Source organism: Myxocyprinus asiaticus, chromosome 7, assembly GCF_019703515.2.
Source record: "Myxocyprinus asiaticus isolate MX2 ecotype Aquarium Trade chromosome 7, UBuf_Myxa_2, whole genome shotgun sequence".
In the NCBI taxonomy this organism is placed as follows: Eukaryota; Metazoa; Chordata; class Actinopteri; order Cypriniformes; family Catostomidae; genus Myxocyprinus; species Myxocyprinus asiaticus.
Window position 1 is genome coordinate 9,666,710 of NC_059350.1, and position 16,034 is coordinate 9,682,743.

Below are 16,034 nucleotides of genomic sequence, written 5' to 3' on the forward strand. Positions count from 1 at the left end.
AAAACCAGCAGTTCTGTAAAGAATGCCTGTAAATGAGCGCAAATTAACGACAGAGGACTTGAATGGCTTCTTTACCTCATCTGTGCAATTCGTGATTAAAATGAAATTTTTATTTTTTGCCATTTTAGATCAACAGACTGTAAAGAACAGAAAGGATATAAAAAGAGAGATTATTCAGTGACAAATATAATATGTGGATCTCGTCTTTGGACAGATTACACAGAACAATTAAAATCAAACTTTAACTCTCAACACGTAGTGAAAGGATGCTAAACTTCTTTGCAAATATACTACTCATTTACTGATGAGTGAAATCTGAACATTCACCAGCCAGTGGCTAATCACAGACATTTTTAATTGCATAACGCAGAATTTGGTCTTTTATGCGAGTGATTTACTCACATGTGCATAAAGTAAAAGATCAATCTTTTGATTTAAGAATCGATTTTGAGATTGTTCTAATAAAGATCACGATGCACGATGTTAGATTGATATTTTTACCCAGTCCTACTACGTGTAATGCCTTATTATAAATTATAAGCATTTAATCCTCTGATTATGGCTGTCTTGCTTAACATGGAAATACCCTTAAAATGATATAGGCGATACAGTAATAATAGCAGTAGTAACCCTAAATCAAGTTCTCAAAACACAAGCTTTTAAATACACGAGTGGATATTTCTACAAAATAAATATAATTCCATATTTTATTTCCACAAAATTCTTGCCTGAAATATCAGAACTGATTTCTTCTGAATACAGTCAATCATTCTGGCTGCAGAAACTCACCGCTGCCATCTCCGTCCCGTCGCTGTCTTTGTGGGACTCTGGGTGCTGGGCTGGCAGATGGTCCACTGGTAGGCCGTGGAGCAGTACCTGCCCCAGAGGGGGAACTAGAGACTGGGAGAGTCCAGGCTAGCCGAGACCCTCTCATAGACTCACCGACTGCCTGTGGACCAGGTCTAAAAAACAAACATACAGAAAATTATCTCCATACTTCATAACTTAACAGAAACATTCTTGGCAGGTCAAAAGATATTTGCAATGCTCCTTCACTACATTCATTTCCACCTCAAACACCATTTTCATGAGACGCGTCTTCGTTACCCATTATCAATACCTGTGGGAATTCACTAATTACCTTGTAATGGTGCGCATTAAACAAATAACGACAATGAGGCTCAGACATTTTAGTGATGCTGTTGGTCTAACAGATTTACTGTGAAATGGATCCAGTAATCAGTTACTCTAAGGCTATGAGCACATGGCTATATTTAAAATATCTTAAGTGCTGCAGGCGCTAGAGAGCTGCATCAAAAATAGATGAGGGCCCAGTGTTCCAATTAAACATGCTGGAAATACAACAGCCACATCAACAACAAACTTTAACATTACTAAGAAAAACAAAACAAATGATTTGTCACAGACTGCATTATTTTGGGTAATGGAGATCAAATCATCTGGGAATGGAGTCACCTAAATCTTAAGAAAAAATTTAATGCAAAATAAACAAACCAAAAAATTATATGAATGAAGCACTGTCAAAATTAACGGGCCAAGTTTTTTAGATTGTTAAAGGGATAGTTCACCCAAAAATGTATATTCTCTCAACATTTACTCACCCTCATGCCATCCCAAATGTGTATGACTTTCTTTCTTCTGCTAAACACAAATGAAGATTTTTTGAAGACTATCTCAGCTCTTTCGGTCCATACAATAAAAGCCAGCAGGGTACAAAACTTTGAAACTCAATAAAGTACATAAAGGCAGCATACAAGTAATCCATACAACTCTAGTGGTTAAATCTATATCTTCAGAAGCGATATTATGGGTGTGGGTGAGAAACAGATCAATATTTAAGTCCTTTTTTACTATTAATTCTCCTCCCCACCCAGTAAGTGGTGATATGCAAAAAGAACGTGAATAGCAAAAAACAAAAGAAGAATGTGAAAGTGAAAGTGGAGATTTATAGTAAAAAAAAAAAAAAAAAAAAAAAAGGACATATACTGATCTGTTTCTCACCCACACCTATAATATCGCTTCTGAAGACATGGATTAAACCACTGGAGTCACATGGATTACTTCAAAGTTTTGGACCCTGTTGACTTGCATTGTATGGACCTACAGAGCTGAGATATTCTTCTAAAATCTTCTTTTGTGTTCAGAAGAAGTATAAAGTCATACACATCTGGGATGGCATGAGGGTGAGTAAATGATGAGAGAATTAAAAATTTTGGGTAAACTACTTTAAAAAAACAATTATTTTAGTGGATAACAGGCTTAATCCAAATCTAAAATTTAAACTTAATGTTTTGAAGATGAGACTGATTAGATTTCCTCTAGACATAAAGAGATAAATCACCTACATAAAAGAATCTAAATTCAGTTGCATTGAGCTATAAACAAAGAAATGGGAGAGTTCTCATTGGAATTCCCATTAAATTAATTTTTCAGGAAACATGTTTTTTTTGGACAAACAATGCTAACCAAATTTGACCTATAAACAGGCACTGATCTAAATGTGAACTGTTACACTACACTATCACATGTCTGGTCTGATTGCATTATGTACCATGGTGCATGTTGTGTCATTTTTTTTTATTTATTTTTTTTTATCCCCTTTTTCTCCCAGTTTGGAATGTCCAATTCCCACTACTTAGTAGGTCCTCGTGGTGGCATGGTTACTCACCTCAATCCGGGTGGCGGAGGACAAGTCTCAGTTGCCTCCGCTTCTGAGACCGTCAATTCGCACATTTTATCACGTGGCTCGCTGTGCAGGACACCGCGAAGACTCACAGCACTGGAGGCTCATGCTATTCTCCACGATCCACGCACAACTTACCACGCTCCCCATTGAGAGCGAGAACCCCTAATCATGACCACAAGGAGGTTACCCCATGTGACTCTACCCTCCCTAGCAACCAGGCCAATTTGTTTGCTTAGGAAACCTGGCTGGAGTCATTCAGCATGCCCTGGATTCGAACTCACGACTCCGGGGGTGGTAGTCAGCGTCAATACTCACTGAGCTACCCAGGCCCCTGTTGTGTCATTTTTGATTAACTGTACACTAGATGTTGCTGCTGTTTCACTCACCCAGTAAGAAGTGATGGAGGGGTCGGCCCAGGCCCATTGATCGTAAACACCCCCATACTGCTGATGCCACTGGTGGCCATGCTGGAGTTGTGGGCGGCTGCAGAGCGCTCTGGGTAACTAAGAGGAAGGCTCTGGGGACGGGCGTAGTAGAACGGGGTAGAGTGGACATCACGGGGCAAAGCCTGGGCAATAAGAGCTCCATAACTGCACACCTGCGGGAGGTAAGAGGATTTAACCTCCAACTTATTCTGCTTCGCTAAGACGCTGTAATGGTAATTTTATTTTTTTGACTGACTATAAGATATGAAGATACTAGCGCATCTTCTGTTACGAGGTTTTCATTTAGTTCAATACAGTGCTAAAATATCTGTTAAAAATGTTCAGTGTCTAGCCCAAATCTGTGTTGTTGTGAAGTGTATATGAAGAATAGTGGAAATATTTCATACAGGCACCCGACCGGACGGCTTCCTTGGGTCTTCACAGAGGCTGAGCAGAAGGTATAAGATGGACCATCTGTGTTTCAACACACCCTGTTCAACGGAAACATCAACATATATACATAATCAATATGCTGTTCGTAATATTAAAAAAAGGACAGCAAGCAGAAAACTATAGTCTACTCTGCAAACTTTGTCACAGTTTGTAAGTGTAAACAGCTTTGATAATTATAATGGGAGCAATTTAGTTTTTACATGTTTGGTATACTCAGTGTATCTGTAGGTTGTTTATAATTGCCAAGGTATGTTGTAAATCAACTTTGCGCAATTATAATTCAATTGATGTGCGGTCATAACTATTTTCTTTGTATTTTTTAACTAAAGAAAAAAGTTACGAATATTTTGTATAACTAAAAATACTCAAGAATGTTCTTTTTTTCTTTTTTACCATCAACGATTACAGCTAGATATCTTTTTAAAGGGATATTTCATCCAAAAATGAAAATTCTCTGCTCATTTACTCACCCTCATGCCATCCCAGATGTGTATGACTTACTTTCTTTTGCAGAACACAAACAGAAGATTTTTAGAGGAATATCTCAGCTCTGTAGATCCATACAAAATTAAAGTGAATGGTGGCCAGAACTTTGAAGGTCTAAAAAGCACATAAAGGCAGCATAAAATTAATTCATAATACTCCAGTGTTTTAATCCAAGTCTTCTGAAGCGATCCAATCAGTTTTGTGTGAGAACCAAAAAATTAACTCCTTTTCCACTATAAACCTTGACATCAGAAGTCTCCTTGGTGATCATGATTTCAAGCTCAAACACACTTCCTATCACCATCTAGCGCTCTGCACCTGCAACAAACACTAGGAAGTGTAATTGAGCTTGAAATCATTACCAACAAGGAGACTGCAATGACAAGATGTTCAGTGAAAAGGAGTTATATTTTGGTCTGTTTGCACCCAAAATCATTTAGCTTCAGAAAACATTGATTAAACCACTGATAGTCATTAGATAACTTTAGTGCTGCCTTTATGTGCTTTTTGGAGCTTAAAAGTTTTGGACCCCATTCACTTACATTGTATGGATCTATAGGGCTGAAATATTCTTCTAAAAATCTTCTGTTTGTATTCAGCAGAAGAAAGAAAATCATACACATCTGGGATAGCATGAGGGTGAGTAAATGATGAGAGAATGTTATTTTTGGGTGAACTATCCCTTTAAGAACTTCTAAGACCAAGGGTCATAATATCAAATCTAAGCATTATGAATAGCAATTACTGAAAACTGATTAGGTAGATGATGAGTGCCAACCTGGGTCTGAAGCTTTCTGTGCAGCTCAGAGAAAAGGGCGGCATCTGCCTCTCTCCTTTGTTTCAACACTGAAACAAAATAAACAAAAGTAGAGTTATATTTAATGACAAGTATAACTAACTACTTCATCAATTGAACACATATTGACAGTCTGTGCACTATTAACTAAGACTGGACAGACAGGCTGAAAGCAATGCGTAATTGTTCTTTTGAATAAAGCAGGTGGAAGGATTTCAGGGTTTCAGATTACTCACATTCCTTTTTAATTTTCTCAGACACCAGAAACTCATCCCGTTCAATGGTAGGTGCGTAATTACTCCCAATGACCCGCACGGCGTACTGGAACTGATGGGCTACATCGGCTGGGAACAACGCCAGAAGACTCAATAAAAATGGCACATAACGAAAGCTTTTTTTCTGCATTTATAACAATGTGAAAGAATCATTTAAAAAAAAAAAAACATCTGGAGTACAGAAGTGAAAATAAAGCGACATAGTGGAAGCAATGCAAGCATTGTGATACCCAGTCATAAAATACATTTAACAGTTCTAAAAAGATCTATCTTAAGCCCACATCTATATTAAGAGCCAAATGGGTCTCTCCTTCTATAAAAGGCCTTAAATGGATAGTTCACCTAAAAATTAAAATTCTCTCATTGTTTACTCACCCTCATGCCATCCCAGATGTGTATGACTTTCTTTTGTCCGCTGAACACAAATGAAGATTTTTACAATATCTCAGCTCTGTAGGTCCTCACAATGCAAGTGAATGGAGTCCAAAAACTGATTAGATTGCTTCAGAAGACATGGATTAAATCACTGGATTACTTTTATGCTGTATTTATATGCTTTTTGGAGCTTCAAAGTTTTGAACCCGAATGACTTTTTTTGTGTGGACCTACAGAGCTCAGATATTCTTGTAAAAATCTTTGTTTGTGTTCAGCAGAAGAAATAAAGTCTTACACATCTGGGAAGGCATGAGGATGAGTAAATGATGAGAGAAATTTCATTTTTGGGTGATCTATCCCTTTAAGAACCTCTAAGACCAAGGGTCATGATATCAAATCTGCTGTCTCTACAGATACGAATTCTCTAGTTCAATTGATTCATGTGCCAGACCGAAACCTCCTTTTGCATATCGCATGGACTATTATAAGAAATTATAAAGGCACTATTCTGTCTAAAGATGCCTTTGAAAAATATGCATTGTGAAAAGTGAATAAAGTGAAACGTCTATTTCTGATCTGTTTATGTCTATAGTAAACTGTTGGGTCATATTAAATACATTATATGAGGCAGAGCACTGATACCTGATTTAACACACATATTCTTATAGGCTGCACATTAGGCCACATAGTATGCTGCTCATCCTAATAGATTTGGTTTTAAGCATAACGGTCTATTATTTCGACTGAACCAGGGCCCCTGATCCTCTTCCAGCATCTCATCAGTGCATATCTGACTCTCCATCACACAACATCACGACATATAGTCCAGTTTCAAGGCAATACACCACATAGTTACACCCTAGTTCATCACATAACAAAATAATCTCATTTTAGCGGCTGTTTGACAGATCAGTGATGTAATGACTGAGGTGTTATGTGTCTCTTTACCTTCACTCTTGCCCGTGATCTTACAGCACAGACTCTGCAGAAGCACGTTGGGTGATTTCTGATCAAGCGTCGCCATAGTGCAGTTAATTCCACCTCCCGTACAAGCAGAAGCGGTGTCGGCGGTGTGATTTTATCCGCTGTCGCTTTTCCTCCGGTGGGCTTCAGCTCCTGGCAAGAGCAGCGCCATTTTAACGGTACCCGCCGAAAATCGCCCACAGTCGGACAGTGAACGGAAAACACACAGCAGCGGTGCGCAGCGGAAAAATAGCCGACTGGAAAATGAGACTCTGGAAAATGTTCCTATCTACATTTGTTACCTAAACAAGCGCAAAATAAGTTATGTTCGTGGATGCAAATAGATAAAAAATACAAACATTGTATTACAGTGTATTAGTTGGGTCGAACGTTATTTCATTTATAAACGAAAATCATATGAATAAGTAGCCTACTAACTCAACTGAATATTCATGTAACCGCTACAATTAAAAAAAAAAAAAAAAACGTTCATTATTATTATTGTTTTTATTATTATTATTATTATTATTGTTATTGTTATTATTATTATTAGGGAACAACGGGGCTAAAGGCCCCACCGGGTAAAAGGCACTTTTCATTTTATTTTCTCCCAAAACACTAACCAGCAACAAAAACTACCACAGTACTTTCCTTAACACCTGTTTGTCACTTTACACTGCAAAATAATCCGGATCAACAAGATCATCGCATGCAGTGACTAACGCTTGATTTTGAGGTAATTTGATCTAATATTTAATAATTTTTAAAATGTTGCAAATGTATATAACTAATAAGAATCCCTGAAATTATCACATTTATTTTGAAACAAAATACTTATTTGTCATTTTATTTTTTTGTTCAAGGTGATTAAATCAAAAGTTTTTTTTTGTTTTTTGTTTTTTTTTTAAACCGTCCAATAAGTGAAAGGATATTATTTCGGGTTAAAATGGCACCCCTGTTACAGGGACTAAAGGCCCCTATAAAACACATTGTTTTTCTTAAATGGGTGAATAGATTTGTAATGAAAAATGTTCAAAGTGGGCTTACATTGACTGATTCAATTACAGTGGAGTTTCATTTGTTTATAGAATACTTGAAATGAACAGAAATTTGTTAACCATTTTTTGAACTGGTAATTTTGAATAGGCATTATCTTAATTTGTCACTCAAAAAAACATCTTGCTGTATCAAAGGTACTTGCCTAAGTTGACAAATTTTGCCCTATAACTACTGTACCTATATTTACACAATCAAAATAACACCCCTGGGGGCCTTTTACCCCAAGAGTGGGGTAAAACTCTCCCTCACCACCTTTAAAATAAATAAATAAATTATATATATATATATAAAATCACAAAATTATTTCTTTTCACACAAATTATGGTACTCCATTAATATTCAATACAAAGAAATGTGTTTTTTCAATACTGATACACTTTGTGACCAGAAAACTCCCCACAAAAAATACAGAGAGCAGGGTGGTCTATATAATGGCGATATATATAATTCAATTTAATGAAAGCAAAGTAGATGAAAATAAATGTGCTCAAATTAAAAGAACACTTATTATACACAATATTTACACAAAATCCCCTAAAATGTCTGAAGTGACAGAAGGGAAAGCAACCACTTCTGTTATTGCTTAAAGGTATAGTTCACCCACAAATGAAAATGATCTATTAATTTACTCACCCTCACGCCATCCCAGATGTGTATGACTTTCTTTTTTCTGCTGAACACAAATAACGATTTTTAGAAGAATATTTCAGCTCTGTCGGTCCATACAGTGCAAGTCAATGGTGGCCAGAAATTTGAATCTTCAAAAAGTACATAAAGGCAGCATAAAAGTAATCCATACAACTCTAGTGGTTAAATCTATGTTTTCTGAAGCGATATGATAACTGTGGGTGAGAAACAGATCAATAATTATGTCAGTTTTTACTCTAAATCTCCCCCTTAGACCAGTCCCGACCAGTAGGTGGCGATATGCATGAAGAATGCAAATTGCCCAAAACAAAAGAAGAAGACCGTGAAAGTGGAGATTGGATTACTCTTATGCTGATTTATATGATTTTTGGAGATTCAAAGTTTTGGCCACCATCACTTGCATTGAATGGACCTACAGAGCTGAAATATTCTTCTAAAAATCTTAATTTGTGTTCTGCAGAAGAAAGAAAGCCATACACATCTGGGATGGCATGAGGGTGAGTAAATGATGAGAGAATTTTCGTTTTTGGGTGAACTATCCCTTTAAGAGGGTACGATAGTTGGCTGATGCCGATAATCTGAAAATGACCAAATATGGCCAAGTTAATGAATAATTATGAGACTTTATCATTAATAATAAATTAATAATTACAATACAATAAAATCTATGTTATTTTTTTATTACAGAAGTTAATAAATAATTGTACTTAATGCTTGTTTTTTTATAATTAACAATAATTAATTATTGTTTTAATATTATTATTTTATAATTAAAGATAATTAATATGAATAGTTTATAGGGATTTATTTCCCCCCTCATTTATTCCTTAAAATTATGAGCTATCAAATCTGTCACATAATGTAATGTGGATATTTTAAAATGCTACCACTTGACATAGTAAAGTGGTTTGTTGCTTGAGACTGATTACCAGTAACTGGATTGGGAGTAACCGGACGGAAGGCTAAAAATCACCGTGGGCGGGAGGGTGTAAACGCTCAAGACTGCGCGTGCGCACACGGTGCTCATGACGTCTCCGGTGCAAGTCGGGAGGGCTCTACTACACCGAGATAGGAGAGTGAGTACGTCAGTACACCATAGAATAGCCCATAGGTACACTTGACAAGGAAGAAGTGGCTAGTCCCTTAAAATATTAAGGCAAAACCTTGAAAAACGAGAGCTTGGCGTTTTCCCCTCCATTCCAGTGTGTATGCAGGTGACACCGAGGAAGCATGACACTATGATAGTGCTTGGACTTTATAGTAGCCTTCTTCATTTCAATAGGTGATCATTAGATGTAATAATCGCCGTAGTCGTGTAGGACTGTCAGTTGTCAAACCGAAAAGAAGACCGCAGGAGACAGTCATGGATCAGAGAGTTGATAGAATGATCAGCTAGCGTTTTATGTGCCCATTCTACTATAGAGAAACCGAAGACAGCGCACCTGGAGCGGCTCGGGCAGAATGGATTTCAGCACCATTCGGAATCTCATCACAAGATACGTGAGTACAGCAGTTACGGTGACCGCGAGCAATCTCACCAACTTGTTGGTCTGATGTGCTCTATTCGGAAAGGCTGCAGTGTTTGATGTGTATGTTTTGCCGGGTTTTTGCGTTTCAACAGTTTAAAGCAGATACAATGTGTATATATAAACAAGACATGTTTGGATCTTAATTTCTCCGTAGCCTATATAAGACGTGGGCGCATCATGTGTCTCTGGGAACGTAGAAAGAGCGAGCAATGGACATAACACAGTGACCGGTATTACGGTATAACTAATCAAATTCGCTAATGAAATTATATCGATTCGGATTGACTACCGTGAGCTGAATTCTCAAGTGAAGATAATAATGTTATATTTTAATGCATAATGACACCCACGTGTGAGATTAGATCACCCTGAGCTCACGGTAGAGAATCACAGATACGTATCTCATGACAGAGATGAGGTTTCAAATTTGAAATTGGACAAAATAATGGAAAGAAAATGTTGTATTGCGCAGGCGCAAACAGGTGTGGGCCAGTTCAAGAGAATGCGAATAGTTTCATGACACGGTTAATACCCAAAAACTTACATGACACTTTACCTTACCAATAAAAGACTGAATTACACATTATTTTGCGTGTCAGTAAATAAATGACGTAGAACAATGACACATTCCATCAGAAAACAAAGTAACATTGTTTGGAATTGTCGTTTTACATTGTATTATTACGTAATCCAATCGTTTTCCTAGACGCGTTGAGTTGATAGGTTACTGTATGTCATTCCTACACAGATTAGACCTGCTTGTAAGCCACTTAGCGCTAAGTATAAGCAAGATTAGCTTCATACTATACCAACAGTACAAGGCCAAACTGTTGGGGGAAAGAGATTTGCTTGGTAATTTAATCAAATAGTGTCGTTGTCAGTGTTTTCTAAGTGGGTTTTCAAGCAAAACATTTAACAAATAGAAGTTTGTAACATTTTACATGATAAAACAATAGATATATTCTTTAAAATGAAGACAAAAGTAGTTAAACATGTCCATAGTTAATGTAACGAACACTAAAAAAAATCCTGTTAAATTTACGGTAAAAAACTGGCAGCTGTAGTTGCCAGAAATTCACTGTAAAAATACAGTAACCACGTTTCAGGCTTTACGGGATGCAATTTTGATGCCTGTATATTTTCACGGTGCATTACCGTCATTTATATTATTAAATAATAAACTTGGTATATTAACCTTCTGAAACTGTATAAGTTTCAGAATGTCTTTTCACTTTATAATGTATTGTTAATCACTGTAGTAATTACAAAAGGGCACATGATGATATAAAGTTCATCAATAGAGGCCCTTCCTGGAGCAATGACCATCAGGGTAACACATGTGAAATTAAAATAATGTAAAACATTAACTAAACTACATAAAATATAACACAGAACACCCCAGTGTACATAACTGATATTAAAAATAAGAAGAAACATAACTATTCCCATAAAATATAATTAAATGTGATGAGTAACGCAGGGAATTCTGGGAACGCCCAATTATTGTTTTTTACCGTAATTTTAACAATAATTTACCGTGCATTACATGTACTCTCTTGTTAAACATAATATTAATTTTTACTGTTAATTATACAGAAAACCATACTTTTTACATTCAAGTTTTTTTTTTACGTAAAGATTTACTGAATGTAAATCTACAGGTATTGTCTTTTTAAATATATTAAAAAATTTTTACTGTATATTTTAAGGTAACTACCCGTTAACCAATTAACGTTTTTTTACTGTAGCATTTTTACAGTCTTTTACCGTTAAAACATTTTTCACAGTGTACGACTTGGTGAACTTGAGGGGAACTGACATCATACAGCCACTAAAAATCACATTTTGTTCAAAGTAATTGCAAAAATGGCTTTGAAAAGTTAATTTATAACTGATAAAAGCTCTTGCATGCCACTTGATATTTTGTTATATAATACAATGACATTCAAACATTTCTAATGCTGCCTTCACGTGCATTCCAAATTATCGTAAATACGAGTTTCCCTCTCGGAAGTTGCACATGAACGACCCCTTAGGTCGTGATTACGACTTGGAAACTCGGAGATAATTTTGATACCCGAGTTTCCCAGTTGGGAGGAGATGCAAACTTTCAACATGGCAGAAGAGAGTACGGTTTCTGTAGTGAATGACAGGTATTATTAATTTTTCAAGTTAATAAAGTTTGTTATGGTTGGTAATATATGATTGCCTGTTAGTAGGAATGCCGAAAGCCAATGAAAAGGACATGAACATTTAGTCCTCCATCACTTAAGGCCATTTTAATCTGTTATTCTGTTGTCTGTTTCCGTAATCAAGCCGACATGCAAACAGATGAGCAAATCTCTTGGTGTGTCTAGATAGTCTAGAATAACTGATGAAATGATGAAGAGGAGTATGGGATAAACATGATAAGAGCAATAATGATTGTGTCACATCACAAACACCTCACCTATCTCTGTGTGTGTATGTGTTTTGTTTGCACAAGTTTTATGGTAAGCCATGTAACACACACCGGGCTCAATAGAGAGAGTTTTGGCAGTCCATCTTGCGTTCGTTGATCATGCACATATGTTTTTTATGCCTTGGAAACATGTTTTTCTTTGATGCATTGAATATTGTTGTTGCAGATTTTGCTGATTGAAATATGTCACCAAGGTAATGTCTGTTGGTTGATGTACTATAGAAGAGGTGGTCTGATAGTCTTGGAAGCATCAGTTAGAATGAGTGGAAATGATAAAAAATCAGTACTGTTTTGCACTACTTGCTATTGTTTTCCAGCAAAAAGTTGACATGAAAAGTGTGATGGAGCAAATGAACACAGAAGTGTATTTTATAGCTGGCAAAGATGTCAAATAGATGGAAAATGAAAGATGTAATAAACTATTTGTTGTAAATGGTTTCACTTTTGGTTTAGAATTTTTTTCCTGACACATAACAATGTGTTTCTAAAATATTTAATCCTTTTTTGTGTGGCGGGGCCAGTGAAAATGTTGGTAGGGCAAATAAAATGTAAACTACTATAAAAAAAGAAGATCCATATTGTTGTGCCTTACACACAAGGTTAGGCTACGGCCACATTAATCTGGATTAATTTGAAAACTGTGTTTTCATTTTCAAAATGCTCTCCGTACACACTGCCATTATCAATAATTTTCCAAAAGTTGCTCGTCCACTCTGAAATGTCTGAAAAGCTTAAATCCCCTTACTGAGCATGCAGGCAAAAAAATAAAAAATAAAAATAAAAACTTAAGAAGCCTGGTCTGATACACAGTTGTCCTCGTGTTGCGTCGTAGGAGAGCAACTGCATAAACTTCCCATTGCCTTAAAAGGAATGCAATGTGAAGGTTGTACAAAGTAACATTTTTCTTTAACAACACTTCCAAAGTGAAAAGCATGCACAGAAACACTGCTACAACATGGGCCGCCATCTTGAATGTTTTGGGTTGAATGGATCACTTGACTGCGTCACAACAAATAAGTCATTGTTTTCGAATATCTCCATTTTCCCTGTCCACACTACAAAGTGAAGACGGTGTTTTCAAATGTATGCACTTGGGAGAGCGTCTTCGAAAAGCTCAGTTTTTCGTTGGACAAAAACGTGGACGGAAGGTCAAACGAAGAGAAATTAGCGCTTTTTCAAACGAAAATGTACAAGTGTGGTTGTGGCCTTAGTTTGAAACAAATTTTTAAAACCTCACTCAACTTTAAAAGCATATTTGCATCAGTGAGACTTGAGGACAATGCTTTGTTTGAAATGCAAATAATAAAATGAAGGCCATTGTTTCCAGACTTGGAAACAAATTTATCCAGAGGTAAAGTTTAAACATTTTAGAAAGGAAAATACAGAAGTAGGCTTTGCTTGGAAAAAAAGTAGATCTGTGTCATGAGATCGGACTGAGTGTGTTTGTCACGAGTGTGTGTGTGTGTGTGTGTGTGTGTGTGTGTGTGTGTGTGTGTGTGTGTGTAAGATTGCCTGTGAAAAGTGCAGTACCCCTCCACCCCCCTGCTCTTTGATCTAATGCGTGGTAATGCAGGTTGGCAGAGTGAGAGGAGAGATTGAGCGAGAGAAGATGAGAAGGATGGAGAATGAGATGGGTCAGAGGAGATGACAAATGGGTCCCTGTGTGGTTTTGACTGGCCCACACAACAATGGAAGTGACAGTGGAATGATTTGCTGGTTTGCTCTTATCTGCTTCCACCTCTAGTAGCACTCACTTACATGCTAACAGAGTCTGTCTGCCGAAAGGGGATTAGAAATGTTGGGAGATAAATGAAATGTTTGGCTTCAATTTGAAAATGTAAAGTTCATCATTTTGAGTTCAGAGGGAATAATGAGTTAAATATGAGGAAACTGTTGTCCAGAGGAGTGTTTTCTCTTTGAATATCTGTTGCATTTCAAATATGCTTATTTTTATCTGCTTAAAATGAAAAATTCATAGAGAATTTAGAGACTTTGCTGGTCCTGATCTCACAGAATCATGTTACAATACCTACATTTTTGCAAATGATTTTTTCGTGGCTCTGCAGTTTCCTAGTGAAATAAAACACTAGAGATGCTACAACAACAGTGACTTCTATTCACTTTCATACAAATCATGAGTAAAATGGAAAATGAATAGTTCATAAACACCTACTTTTTCGCCCTGTTTTTCACACAATGCTTTCTCATGACATCAGAACACTTTTACTATAGACTTGTAAGGCGAGACATTTTAACGTTTGCACTGTAAAAAGAAATCCCGTTGTTTTTACAAAAAAAAAAAAAATAAAAAAATAAAAAATGGCAGCTGTGGTTGCCAGAATAATTATGTAAAAAAATATAGTAAAAATGTAAACAACTTTACAGAACAACCTGTACATTTCACAGTTTAAAAGTTTTTACAGTATATTTGTTTTGACGGTATATTTTACGGTGCAGTACTATCATTTATATTATTAAATGACAAACTTAATATATTAACCTTCTGAAACAGTAAAAATCTGCCTTTCACTCTATAATGTATTGTTAATTACCGTAGTAATTACAGAAGAGCACATGATGACATCAAGTTCATCAATAGAGGACCTTCCTTGAACAATGACCAGTAAACATGTAGAGACAGTGCTCCGAGTCCCTCACACAAACACTAAACATCATCAGGGTAACACATGTGAAATTAAAATAATGTAATAAACATTAACTAAACTACATCAAATATAACACAGAACACCCCAATGTACATAACTGATATTAAAAATAAGAAGAAATATAACTAGTCCCATAAAATATAATGAATTGTAATGGTCATGCAGGGAATTCTGGGAACGGCCGATTATTTTTACTGTAATTTTAACAATAATTTACCGTAAAAAGTACATGTACTCTCTTGTTAAACATAATATACATTTTAACCGTTAATTATATGGGAAAATCATACTTTTAACATCTAAAAAATTACATTTTTACAACATTTTACCGTAAAACTACATGTATTATCTTTTTAAATATATTAAAAGATTTTAACGTAGATTTTACGGTTACTACTCATTAACCAATTAATGTTTTTTTACTATTTACAGTCTTTTACCATTCATTACGGACATTTTTTACAGTGTGCATTACATTACCAATTACATTTACAAGCTTATTTGATTAAGTTGTTTGGTAGTACAGGTTACGAGGGTAGGGATGTACATTTTGTTGATTTAACCTCTAAAAGAGAATTAACCTCTAACTTCATAGTTTTTCATCTCACATTTGCTTTTTATGACATTATCGGTTAGGTTTAGGGTAGGGAGGTGGGTTTTGTTGACGTAAAACTCAAAAGAGCAGTAACTGCAGAAACCTCATCTGTTTGGGAACACCATTAGCTCCCTTTTAGCACCACACAGTGGACATTTCACTGTGATACTGTAATAAACCACATGTAATTTTGTAAAAATGTCACCACAGCCACATTATTTTCATGAGATCAGGCTCGTAATTTCTGCGCCACTAGTGCTTCCAAACGTAATTGCAAAATATTGATCATTTTTAAATGAACACTCCCCTTGTCTTCCATTGGTTGGATAAACAGATAATCCCACCCCCAAACTCATGTTATTGGTTGAGCCATTGTTGCTCTGTTGGGCCGGTGGGGGATGCTCAAACAAAGAGTCAATATTTTGATAGCGCTACAGAGCAGTTTTTACACTTTTTGGCCGAAATAACCTTCTAAAGGCTTACTTCTAGTTGGGATAAAAGAAAGTATTTCAACATCCAAAAATTATTCACAGTATGCAAACGAATATAAATGTTTTAGAAATATATGTACCGTGAGTGTGTGCGAGACAGAAAGA

At 36.1% G+C, this 16,034-nt stretch overlaps 2 protein-coding genes across 6 annotated transcripts in view; one reads left to right on the forward strand and one right to left on the reverse strand.

Annotated features, from left to right (window-relative positions):
- tubgcp3 (tubulin, gamma complex associated protein 3) overlaps positions 1–6,706 on the reverse strand; it is a 42,252-nt gene extending 35,546 nt beyond the window's left edge. For both annotated transcript variants that reach the window (XM_051703814.1, XM_051703813.1), the window contains exons 1-6: positions 6,466–6,706; positions 5,104–5,211; positions 4,850–4,917; positions 3,540–3,623; positions 3,094–3,305; positions 790–962 (exon numbers count right to left, since the gene is read on the reverse strand). In XM_051703814.1, the coding sequence (XP_051559774.1) occupies positions 790–962; positions 3,094–3,305; positions 3,540–3,623; positions 4,850–4,917; positions 5,104–5,211; positions 6,466–6,541 (721 nt within the window). In that variant the 5' untranslated portion in view covers positions 6,542–6,706. The remainder of the gene's footprint in view (positions 1–789; positions 963–3,093; positions 3,306–3,539; positions 3,624–4,849; positions 4,918–5,103; positions 5,212–6,465) is intronic.
- Positions 6,707–9,236: 2,530 nt separating this feature from the next.
- The window catches only part of atp11a (ATPase phospholipid transporting 11A), a 109,033-nt gene continuing 102,235 nt past the window's right edge, over positions 9,237–16,034 (forward strand). For all 4 annotated transcript variants that reach the window (XM_051703802.1, XM_051703805.1, XM_051703803.1 and 1 more), the window contains exon 1: positions 9,237–9,687. In XM_051703802.1, coding sequence (XP_051559762.1) covers positions 9,649–9,687 — 39 coding nt within the window. In that variant the 5' untranslated portion in view covers positions 9,237–9,648. The remainder of the gene's footprint in view (positions 9,688–16,034) is intronic.